The sequence below is a fragment of the Corapipo altera genome, unplaced genomic scaffold, assembly GCF_003945725.1.
Source record: "Corapipo altera isolate COAL_440 unplaced genomic scaffold, ASM394572v1 92, whole genome shotgun sequence".
NCBI lineage: Eukaryota > Metazoa > Chordata > Aves > Passeriformes > Pipridae > Corapipo > Corapipo altera.
Genome location: NW_020884994.1, coordinates 88,624 through 101,418, shown reverse-complemented (window position 1 = coordinate 101,418; position 12,795 = coordinate 88,624). Strand labels below are relative to the sequence as shown.

The 12,795-nt window shown below is 47.3% G+C and overlaps 1 protein-coding gene and 1 long non-coding RNA gene across 2 annotated transcripts in view; one reads left to right on the top strand and one right to left on the bottom strand.

Moving 5' to 3' along the window:
* Nucleotides 1–4,308, bottom strand: part of KDM1A (lysine demethylase 1A) — a 43,764-nt gene extending 39,456 nt beyond the window's left edge. Inside the window, exons 1-2 of the mRNA XM_027666503.1 lie at nt 4,021–4,308; nt 1,314–1,479 (exon numbers count right to left, since the gene is read on the bottom strand). Of these exons, the coding sequence (XP_027522304.1) occupies nt 1,314–1,479; nt 4,021–4,308 (454 nt within the window). The remainder of the gene's footprint in view (nt 1–1,313; nt 1,480–4,020) is intronic.
* Nucleotides 4,309–5,272: 964 nt separating this feature from the next.
* LOC113958368 lies at nt 5,273–12,680 on the top strand. Its single transcript, XR_003531496.1, has 3 exons — nt 5,273–6,270; nt 6,720–6,725; nt 12,195–12,680. It is a non-coding gene; the product is annotated as an uncharacterized LOC113958368 (long non-coding RNA).
* The last annotated feature ends 115 nt before the right edge of the window (nt 12,681–12,795 follow it).

Genomic DNA, 12,795 nt, shown 5'->3' with positions numbered 1-12,795 from the left:
GTGTATAGAATGGCATGATTCATCACTGTTTATCTTCCACATTTCTTCCTTCATGGGATAAAACCTGATTCACTGTACTTCACCGATTATGCCTCAAACTGATTTCAATAATCATTCTTAGAGGCATAAAATGGAATCTGAGAGAAATAAAAAATGTATTAATATTAGGTCTCAATGATTAAACACAAGGTCTAAGCAAAACTAAATAGTAAACTTAAGATACTTGCTTAATTACATCTATTAAAATTCCATTTTTGATACATCAGCTACAACTGAGGAAGGAGGTTTTTTATCATTGCAAATATTTTAGTCAAGCATATCAGCTATAATAGTATTCTTGTATCAAGGCAGGAGCTAACAGCTGCAACAAGGAAAGGTTACAAGGGAAAATCCTAAGAGATAAAACACAACTGGGGCTTTTAATAATTTTTCTGCAACTAAAGGTAGGTATCCCCAAGCTGACATTAGTCCTATTGCCTACATTCTCAAACCTGCCAGATAAAAAGAAAATTAAGGGAGTGCCATGGAAGACTAGCAGTAATTCACATAGGTGATGAATCAGCAAAGACTCAACTACTAGTAGACTTCAGCTCTTATCCAAAACAACTAGTACACATTTTATCTCATAAAATCTTGAACTCCAAACTTTGTAAAAGCACCATCTTGTAGACACCTGAGTGATGCCCCATCACCAGACCTCGCTAATGATGGGAGCTGTAAACACAACAGAGGTAAAGAGATAGGGTATTGCTACTACCACAAATTTTGAAAGCTGCCTCCTATCTAAGAAACTTTTCATTGTAAAGTGAAGCTCTGTCAAAGATAATGAGGAAAACACTGAAGTTTAAGCGAACAGTATTCAACCAGAACTTAAGATTAGAGCTACAGTTTAAAGCTACAGGAATCACAGTATTTAAATTCATTCTTCTGCATAGAATCTCCCCCCATAAACTCAACTTTTTCTCTTTCAGAGGAGCAAGTGAATGTTGCTACATGAGCAGGTGTGGCAGCAGAGAGCCAAAGAGGCTACTCTGGTCAATAAGCTTCCAAAGACAAGTCAGTAAGGATCATGAGAATCTAGCACGAGAAGTCTGGCTTCATTTGGAATTAGATTCATGCATATTCTCAACTTTTTCAGACTGCTCTTTTGACTTTTTCCCCTCAGGAGAATGGGGCAAGTAAATAAAACACTGTAGAATAATTTGAAACCAGATCAAACCCACACATGAAATTCATGATGCCACACCTGGCCCTGCTACATTTCTGTTAATAAACTAGGTAAGTAGTGTCAAAAGAGGTCTCTCTTTACTCACCAGATGGCTCCTCCGGCTCACTTTCATTCTCTTCTTCTGCAGGAGCTGGTGGAGGTGGTGGAGGTAGTTTTTTCTCTTTCTCAGCTTTAGCATTTCTCTCTTCTTCAGAGTAATACTCATCTTCTGACAGGTTTGCAAGACTCTCATCCATTTCTCTATACTCCACCTGTAAAAAGCACAACAGAGAATAAACGCACTGAAGATGTCTGTAAGCTGGACTACAAAAATGGACATTGCAAATAACAAAATTGCTTACAGTTCAAAGAGAAGGCTTGTGTTACTTCATGCAGTCTTATTACAGATACCATGTTATAAAATGCAACAAAGCTTAACAAGTTCCCCATGTTTTCACCTCCACCTAAAAAAAGTGTCTCCAGCACCCAATAGTGGAAGCTTTCTACTTATATGAAGCCCAGTTTACGTGTATTTGTTGTATCATCATTTAACCTCGACTACTTTTCTTTCCTTCCTTCATGTCCCTGTCAAACCTGGGGATAACAAGTTGCCTCTGTGTCCCTATGTTCCAACTTGACTTTATCTGCCAAACATGGGTGATCAGAACCATACATAAGATTTCCTGAGGAAATCCCATCTGTGTCCTGTACCGTCTCCTGGGAATCTTGTCCTGGTACAGAGGCTCACGGATGCCTCCTTTCCAGGACAGTCACACTACTGGCTTAACACCAGAACGATGCCCTGCTCCCATCCATCTTTATTGCCATGTATGTTTTGTACTGTTTTCCAGTAAAAATAAATAATATTACCAGCCAAAAAGACGCTGCTCCAACTTAAAGGAACACGGAAACCTCAAGAATAGCCTGGAAGGGATGCATCTCTTACCGTTTAATAAAACGAATTCCAAAGTAAGAAAGCTTTGTACAATGCTATTGAATAGCCCTATCTACTGGAAAGGAAAAAAGCACTTCTTGACATGCAGCCATGGGAAAAATAAAAAGAAAGTAGCTAGTGACCCTCCAACATCTGACAGGTCAGCTTTCACCATGAAATGACAAAAGCAACTCTGCATTTCTCATTAAAAGAACAAAAAATCTTTCATAGCTCAAGTTCAATCATTCAGAAAGGGCAGTAACAGGTACCAATTCAAAACACAACTGTGTTTCACCGGGAAGCCTCTGTATAGGAAATCCTGGATTCAGTAAAACACTAACACACACCACGATCTGCTTTCCTTTAAATATTTACATTCCACAATCTCCAGCATATTTAGTTTTTCCCACTGTTGAGCGAATGTTGCGCCACCAGGACATTCTGCAAACTCCCACTCTGAAGCAAGTTTCAGTGACCCTCCAGCACGACCGTACATTACCACCGGTATCTGAAGCCACGTGTGCCCTCAGAAGTCTCCCATTCCCCCTGAGTTCACAGAGCTTTCCAAGAACAATCGAGTCCCATAAAAACCCTAAGCTTTTCCCTAGGTTTATTTTTAACCTCCCCCAACTAAATTCACTCCACAAACATTCACGGTAAGGCAATCTAATGTTGGGCTGAAGTGCTCATGGGGACAGAGGATGTCATAAGAGATGAACAACCCTTTGCAGACAAGTACTGTCAGTGCAGAGAAACATCATCAACACACAACCCACATAGAGCACTAATTCCTACTTGTTAACAGACCACTATAAAGCAGGAATGCTGCTTCTGAAGATCACAGAATCACAGAATGGTTTGGGATGGAAGGGACCTTCAAAACATCCCATTCCAGCCCCCCTGCCATGTGCAAGGACACCTTTCACTAGACCAGGTTGCTTCAAGCCCCGTCCAACCCGGCCTTGAACACTTCCAGGGATAGGGTAGCCACAGCTTCTCTGCCCAACACCACCCTCACAGTAAAAAATATCTTCCTTATGTCCAATCTACATCTATCTTCTTTCAATTTAAAAGATGTACCAGACTGACCTACCCAGCAGCTCCTGTATGCAAATGACCAGCTATCACATCACATAATGGTTCTGAAAAGCTAGACATTCAATGCCACAGCCACAGGACAAAACAGTTCCGAAAAGTAATTTCAGCTTCCCAGCCAAACACCCCAGCTGTGGGCACAGCCAAGATCTTCAACATCTTCTGAAACAAGGTTTCAAAGAAAAAGTTTCACAAAAAAAAGATAACAGACCCAAATTACTGGAGACTCTTTATGGCCTTTAGATTTCAGTGCTAAGTCTCAGCATTGACTCAGTTCACCAAAGCCAACAGAGGGAAGGTGAGGAACAGTGGACTGAGCGTGGCCATCACCTTCACAACCTTGCAAAATCAGCGCAGTCCCGTGAACATGAGCCTCAAGAGAATCTGCATCTCTATACTCCAACGACAAGAATGTACTGATGAAATCAAGCTCATGAGCATTCCGATGCACTGTCAGGGACTTGGAGTATTTTTACTGCTCGGTATCCGATCAGGAACCCCAAAAAGTTCCTGGGCTGCTGCAGAATGCTCTCCTTTGTGACATGCACCGTGTCACGCCATAGACCCGCACTGCCTTCTTGGGCGCCCGTGTGTTTATCCTTCGAACTCACGTCCCCGAAGCCTCTCGGGCACAGGCCCGCCCCCGCCGGCAGCGCCCGGGCCCGTGCTCAGCCCCGCGCCGGACCCGGTCCCGGGGGCAGCGCTACCCCGAGCAGGGCCGAGCCCCGCCTCCGGTCGCGGCTCTGCGCCAGCAGGGCCCGCAGCCGGAGCACCCCAGACCTACTTTAGCCCGCTTGCGGCGGCTGGTCCTGCGGCCCTCGGGGGTCTCGGCGATGCCGGTGGTTTCGCCGCCGGGAGCAGGGGCGGCCCCGGCGGCCGACGGCTCGGACACACCGCCCGGGGGCGAGGCCCGCGGAGGCTCCTTCTTGCGGGGCGTGCGCTCCGCAGCCCCGCCGCTATCGGAAGAGGAGCCCAGAGCCCCCGCGGCGGCGGGCGGGGGCACCGGCGCCTCCGGCCCGGCCTCGCCGCCCGCCGCCGCCTCCGCACCCTTCTTGCCGCCCGCCGCCAGCATCGTCCCGACCGCACAAAGGGCCGCCCGACAAGGCCTGTCCCGGACGTCACATCCGGGCTCCGCGCGCACAGCGCCGCCTGCGGCCTGCGCAGTGTCACCCCCCGTCGGCCCCAGCGCGGCCCCAGCGGGCCCTCAGCGCTTCCGCTCCCGCACACCCTGCCCCGCACACGCAGCTCCCCCACCGGTCCCCTGCCTGCTCACAGCAGCAGGACCTCCTGGCGGCTAAGAGCAGCAAGGAGCCCTGCGGCCACAGCAGTCCTGTGTGAGCACATGGAGGCCCTTGAAACACGTCAAGACAGTTGAAAGGGAGACGTTTGTGCCTGTTTCATCATAGAATTATAGACTGGTTTGGGTCGGCAGGGAAGCTCATCTTAAAGCATGGGCAGGAACACCTTCCACTAGATCAGGTTCCTCCAAGCCCCATCCAGTCTGGCCTTGAACACTTCAAGGGATGGGGCAGCCACAGCTTCACTGGGAAACCTTTGCCAGTTGAGCCCCACTAAAGAATTTGTTCTTAATATCTGATCTAAATCTACCTTCCTTCAGCTTAAAGCCATTTCCCCTTGTCCTGTCACTCCTGGCCCTCATCCCAAGTCCCTCTTCAGCTCTCCTGGAGCCCCTTTAGGGACTGGAAGGGGCTCTAAGGTCTCTCCAGAGCTGCCTTTTCTCCAGGTTGAACACTCCCAGCTCTCCCAGCCTGGCTCCAGAGCAGAGGGGCTCTAGCCCTCGGAACATCTCTGTGCTCTCCTCCAGACGCGTTCCAGCAGGTCCGTGTCTTATATTCACGAACCAAGAGCTGGAGGCAGCACTGCAGGTGAGGTCTCACCTGAGCAGAGCAGAGGGGCAGAATTCCCTCCCTTGCTCTGCTGCCTGGGCTGCTGGGGATCAGCCCAGAACACGGGGGGTTTCTGGGCTGCCAGTACACATTGCCAAGACCTACCAAGCTTCACATCCACAAAGCATGTCCTCTCTCAAGTTTCTACTTAAACAAGTAGTAAAGGCTGGTGAGGTGGGAATGGGAAACTGGATCTCCAGCCTTTGGGCAGGACACTGCTGATCAATGCCCAGCAGCCCCACAGATGCCTTTGAGGAGAGTACTGCCAGAGATGTTCTGCTCTTGGTTTGCTAAAGATAACAGGTAATTTTCTTGCCTCTCTCTTTAAAACTGATCATTCCTTGGAAGGAATAGTGGCTGGTCCAAGCAGACCTACCTTGTCATGAAGCTGGTTTGTATTGGCTGATCACACGGCTGTGTAGACACTATAGGAGGATTGATGTACCTGGGAAGGCAAAAGCTGCACAGGAAGATTCAGGTGTGATTTCAACCATTCTCAGGAAGCCAGGAAGCAACTAGAGGTGTAGATGATGTGTTCCAGATGTCTGCCCAGCAGTAATGTGAGCAGGCAGAAGGTCAGCAGCACACACTGACAGTTCCAGTGCTGAGAAGTGACTGGAGCAGAATGGAACCAACCCAAACTCTTGTTCAGGAGGTAGATATGAAATCCAGCTACGAGAACTGCAGAGATCAACTCCAAATAGTGACAGGGAAGAAAAGGAAGTAACAGGCAATTGCCGCAAGAATGCTATCTTCGCCTGTAAGCCAAGTATTTCATGCTTCCATAGGTACTAGCATTTCCTTCACCTACCCATTTTAGTCTCCCTTTTATTTGTGTTTAGCCAAATTTCTGAAATAGCCACAAAATTAATTTTTGTGTATAATTTTTACCTAATGGATGAGACAAATGGTTTTCTCAGAGCACATTTAACATGTTTTCCATAGCTTTAGACCAGCCAACATCTCATTCAAAACTTGACACATTTATTTTTCTGAATTGACAAATTCAAGTTAATCCTTTTATTTTTGAGGGCCATTTATTAAATGCAGTTAACATGAGAAATATAGGCTCTCCATATTCGTAAAACCAAATCCTAAATCCATATTTATAGTTTAGCTCTGTATTTGTATTAGCCTATAATAAGGCCTAGTGGCTGAGGTCCCTGGAATCAAAATTGGCCCCAATCCTTACATAAATTGTTTGGCAACAGTTATACTATTCCTAAAAGCCATGGAAGTGGTGTTTAATATTGGAAAGGTGGTGCGGTACTGCTTTTCTTGTTGCAGGAAACGCCAAAACTCAAAGGGATTTGCTGGAACTTTGGGAAGGGCCTTGAGAAAACCAGTCCCTGGATGGCAAGGAATTTGGGTCAACTTTGGTAAATTGGCAGGGCGCGTGACACCTCCCATTAGTTGGGATTTCACACCAGAGCAGGTGTTTGATCCTGATGAGGTGGCACGTCATCTGGCAGAAGGGTGTTTATCTTACGAGGACCCAAATATGCAGTTTTTTGCTTTGTACTGGGGCCTGGCGAGTGCCTATCAATCTGCTGTGGACTATGCTCGGAAGACTAAGGCTGAGGTGGAAACTCAAACCCTGCCACCTGAGACCAATGCCAGCTCTACTACACGCACTGAAAACGGAACCCAGACTACACCACCTGAGATACCTCTCGCCCCTGTAGTGAAAAGGAAGTCATGGGTACCGGCGCCCAAAACTTAAAGCCTATGACCAGATGGAGAGCAGAACAGGTCAGAAGATAACGGAGAGGGGACTGATACTGATGCCAGTGCCAGAACTCCACCTCCACGAGCAGCACCACCCCCAAAAATGGAAACTACAGAGTTGCGGTCAATGACCCCATCAGAACTCTGGGACTTACAAAAAGATTACACTCGTCAGCCTGGTGAGCGAATTCTATCATGGTTGCTCCGATGCCGAGACCGTGGGGTTAGAGGTCACATATTGTCAACTGCTGAAGCAGAACAACTAACTTCCATCTCTGGAGACCGTGAACTTGATCGCTTAATTGCAGAGGAGAAACCCGACCTCAGTCTTTGGGCGCGACTTGTCTTAAGTGTGAGACAAAGGTTTCCATTTAAAGACTATTTACCGTGCCCCATGAGGAGGTGGACCAAGATAGAAGATGCCATCCAGTACCTAAGAGAATTGGCATTGCTGGAACTTATGTATGATGACCCTCAATACGATCCCGTCACTGATGACCCAGAGGTTATCGCTTGCACAATGCCCATGTGGAAGAAGATAATCCAGGGTGCTCCTGCATCATATGTCCATACCTTGGCAGGAGTAATGCTTCCAAACATGCCAGAAACGCCTGTGAGCATGCTGTGTACGGTTCTGCGACATCTAAAAGAAACAGTAGAATCTAGGAATGAGTTTTCTAGAGACTATTCTGATTCTGGTTACAGACAAAGACTTGAGAGAGATGAGCCTTACAGGCGCTCTGATTATGAAGATGACTACGGAGACCACAGGGACAGACGCTACAGAGATAGATCAGCAGACCGGTCTCGGTCTCGACCACAATCTCGATCTTGGTCCCGGTCCCGCTCACGATCTCCTTCCGTCACACGCAGAAGGAGCGAAAACCCTAAGCGTAGATCTAAGTGCAGTGAACTGTGGTCCTATCTGCGCGGCCATGGAGAAAACATGAGGAACTGGGATGGTGAACCTACTTCCAGACTTGAGGCCAGAGTGAGAGAACTAAAACGCAAGGAAGCCGATAAGAAAGTTGTCTACGTAGTAGATGCAGATTTCTTTGAAAGAGAACTGAGATTCCCTAGACGCAGGGGGTCTGGAGTCCGTTTCCAGGATGACAAGAAAGCCTCTGACAAGCCGAAGCAAAGATCTGATGGTGAATGCTCTGACCAGAACCAATAGAGGGGCCCTGCCTTCTGCCAGGAGAAGGAGAGGGACGAGAAAGATAACAGAGTTTACTGGACTGTGTGGGTTCGATGGCCTGGCACATTGGATCCTCAGAGATACCAAGCTTTAATAGATACCGGCGCACAGTGTACGTTAATGCCCTCAGGACATGTGAGCACAGAGACTGTTTCAATTTCTGGGGTGACAGGAGGGTCTCAAGAGCTGTCAGTGGTAGAGGCTGAAATAAGCCTGACAGGAGACCAATGGGAAAAACATTCCATTGTGACAGGGCCAGAAGCCCCTTGCATTCTGGGCATGGATTACCTCAGGAGAGGATACTTCAAAGACCCGAAGGGGTACCGATGGGCTTTTGGTATAGCCGCGGTGACTGAAGAGGAATCCAAACGATTATCTGCCCTGCCCGGCCTCTCAGAAGATCCTTCTGTTGTAGGATTACTGCAAGTTGAGGACCAGCGAGTGCCAACAGCCACTAAGACAGTGCATAGGCGACAGTACCGGACGAATCGAGATGCTGTGATCCCAATCCATAAGGTGATCCGCAAGCTGGAAAGCCAAGGGGTGGTTAGTAGAACACACTCACCCTTCAATAGCCCCATTTGGCCTGTACATAAGTCAGATGGTGAATGGAGACTGACGGTGGACTATCGTGGCTTGAATGAAGTCACGCCACCATTGAGTGCTGCTGTACCAGACATGTTAGAGCTCCAATACGAGCTGGAGTCTAAGACAGCAAAGTGGTATGCTACCATCGACATCGCCAATGCATTTTTCTCCATTCCCTTAGCAGCAGAGTGCAGGACGCAGTTTGCTTTCACGTGGAGAGGTGTGCAGTACACGTGGAACCGACTGCCCCAGGGGTGGAAGCACAGTCCAACAATCTGCCATGGACTGATTCAGGCCACACTGGAGAAGGGCAAGGCCCCAGAACATATCCAGTACATTGATGACATTATTGTATGGGGGGACACAGCGGAAGAAGTTTTTGAGAAAGGAGAGGAAATCATCCAGATTCTCCTTGATGCCGGTTTCGCCATTAAGAAGAATAAGGTCAAGGGACCTGCCAGAGAGATCCAATTCCTAGGGGTGAAATGGCAAGATGGACGACGTCAGATACCAACAGATGTCATCAATAAGATTGTAGCCATGGCTCCACCGACCAACAAGAAGGAGACGCAGGCTTTCCTGGGGACCATAGGTTTCTGGAGAATGCACATCCCTGGGTATAGCCAGATTGTGAGCCCTCTTCACTTTGTGACCCGTAAAAAGAATACCTTTCAATGGGGTCCTGAACAGCAACAGGCATTCAAACAGATCAAACAAGAGATTGCACATGCCGTGGCTCTTGGACCAGTTCGAACGGGACCAGACGTGAAGAACGTACTTTACACTACAGCTGGAGATAAAGGTCCCTCCTGGAGCCTCTGGCAAAAGGTGCCTGGTGAGACGCGAGGGCGACCACTTGGCTTCTGGAGCCGAAGCTACAGGGGTTCTGAAGCCAACTACACTCCTGTGGAAAAGGAAATTCTGGTGGCCTATGAAGGCATACAAGCAGCCTCAGAAGTGATTGGCACTGAAACACAGCTTCTCCTAGCACCCCGACTACCAGTCCTGAATTGGATGTTCAAAGGGAAGGTGCCCCCTACACATCATGCCACCGATGCTACGTGGAGCAAGTGGATAGCCTTGATTACGCAGCGTGTACGACTGGGAAGCTCAAATCGCCCTGGAATTCTGGAGGTTATCACAAATTGGCCTGAAAGTGGGAACTTCAGTCTGGCAGAAGAAGAAGAAGAGCCAGTGAGCCGATCTGAAGAAGCTCCGCCATTTGATCAGCTGCCAGATGAAGAAAGGCGTTATGCCCTTTTCACTGATGGTTCTTGCCGTATTGTAGGAAGGAACCGGAAGTGGAAAGCGGCCGTTTGGAGTCCCACCCGACGAGTGGCAGAAGCTGCTGAGGGTCAAGGTGAGTCGAGTCAATTTGCAGAACTCAAAGCCGTCCAATTGGCCCTGGACATTGCTGAACGAGAAGGATGGCCAAGACTCTACCTCTACACTGACTCGTGGATGATAGCCAATGCACTATGGGGATGGTTAGACCGATGGAAGAAGATGAACTGGAGGCGTGGAGGAAAACCCATCTGGGCTGCTGACTTGTGGCAGGACATCGCTGCGAGAGCGAAGAGTCTGAATGTGAGAGTCCACCATGTAGATGCCCATGTGTCCAAGAAGCGAGCTAATGAAGAACATGATAACAACAGAGAAGCGGACCGAGCTGCACAGATAGGAGTGTCACAAGTAGACCTAGACTGGCAGCAGAAGGGAGAGTTGTTCTTAGCTCAATGGGCCCATGATGCTTCTGGTCATCAGGGCCGAGATGCCACCCACAGATGGGCACGAGACCGAGGAGTGGATTTAACCATGGATATAATTTCTGAAGTTATCCATGATTGTGAGACTTGTGCCGCTATTAAGCAGGCGAAAAGACTGAAGCCCCTGTGGTATGGTGGACGATGGGATAAGTATAAGAATGGAGAGGCATGGCAGGTTGATTATATCACACTGCCACAGACCCGCCAAGGTAAGCGCTATGTGCTTATCATGGTGGAAGCAACCACCGGATGGTTAGAGACTTTTTCAGTGCCCCACGCAACGGCCCGGAATACCATTTTGGGCCTTGAAAAGCAAGTCCTGTGGAGACACGGGACCCCAGAACGTATTGAGTCGGACAACGGGACTCATTTTAAAAATGAATTAGTCACCAATTGGGCGAGGGAACATGGTATCGAATGGGTGTACCACATTCCCTATCATGCACCAGCTGCTGGGAAGGTTGAAAGATATAACGGACTGTTGAAGACGACTCTACAGTCACTAGGTGAGGGAACTTACAAGAACTGGGATAAGAACTTAGCCAAGGCCACCTGGCTAGTTAACACCAGGGGTTCTGTTAATCGAGCTGGCCCTGCACAAGCAGAATCCCTCCACATTGTTGATGGAGATAAAGTTCCAGCAATCCATTTGAGGAGAATGCTAGGGAAAGCTGTTTGGGTTACCCCTGTCTCAGGCCAAGACAAACCCATTTGTGGGATTGTCTTTGCTCAAGGGCCAGGACATACGTGCTGGATAATGAGGAAGGATGGAGTGATCCAATGTGTGCCCCAAGGAAATTTAGCCTTGGGGAAAAACTAATTGTATGTCCTGAGTTGTGTTTTTACAGGAAGCCAGTCACCAGATGAGAGAGAGAGAGACCTGAACTAAACTGATGCCGATATCCAGTGATGAGACAGCCCAGAATGATGAAACAGCCATAAATCAGAACTGCAATTGTGACTGAGGAGACCAAAGATCTGGACTGAATTGAACTGATGTCAGTATTGATTTCCAACGACGAGACAACTGTGCTGAGAGACCAACAAGGACTATATATGTATATGTGTATATATATGCGCGGGATGTAGGCGAACGTGATACATAGGTGTTACGTAAAAATAGTATGGAGTAAGGGGTGGAGAATGTGGTGGTTTGGGCTAGGCCTTCCTTGGTGACCAGTTTGTAACCAAGGAAGGGTCCAGATTTACCCAGTATTCCCTACGATTTTTACGTAAGCCAGATTATAAGAAGAAAGGAGGAGAGGCCTTCGCCCTCTTTCCTTCCGGTGGCTTGGAGGTGCAGGTTCCCTGCTGTTGAGTCTGCCGTGTTGGGGAGCGAGGCCAGGTAAGGCCTTGTCGACCCTGGGAGGCGGAGGTTGCCGGTGATCGTCCCGGAGCGACTCTCGGTTGTCCCAAGGAGAGTAGTGGGATATTTTCTTTGCTAACTCTTTAGTTACTAGATCTCGGGCTACTGATTGGGGGATATATATATATATATATATATAATATTTATTTTGGTTTTGTTCCCTTTCCCTTCCCCCTTCCCCTTCCCTTGTGAAATTGTATATATTTTAAATTATATATATATTTCAATTGTAATATAAGTGTAAATATATTTATATATATCACTTTAGCTGTCTCTCTCTCCTTTCGGGTTTTCTTAGTTGGTTGTTTTCTTTCTCCCTCTTCTCCCTGAGGTTTGAGGGGGGGGGACGACTTCTGGTGGTAAGGTTTGGAGACTTGGCAGGGAGCCAGCTTCAAACCATATCAGGTATAAACACAATTAAAATAAGGCATACAAAGGACTTGCAGCAACATCTTGTTGCATCTGAGACATCATCATGCCCATCATCTTATAAAGGCATTTTTCCTTATGATCAGAAAAGGAAACAAAGCTATCAGTAAAGGATCTAAGAATACTCTGACATCTGAAACAACGGCAATTTGCTTTGATGACCTCTGTACAGAGCTGAGCAAAACTTTTTAATTTACTGCAGATAGAAAACCTAATTTTTATATGAAGTATGTGCATTCAGGCTGGTCCAAAACATTTGTATGCACATGCAAACCTATATTTAACTTTTATCTTTATTTCAACAAAAGTAAATTTAATTGCACCTTTCATCAGGAAAGTCTGAAATAATCAATGCTGAAGCCATTTCCACAATTACTCACTTCATTCTTCACTAACTGATGTGGGCAAACTGTTTCCTGGGCTTTTTTATATATATAAGAACAATTTTTATATATAAGAACAACTATGAAGAACAAATATTCCAGCACTGCTATTTGAACTGGATTCATATTAATGGAAAACCGTCCATGGAGTGGATGACAAACCCTCTCAGAATGAAAGTTTGGCTCTGATACAC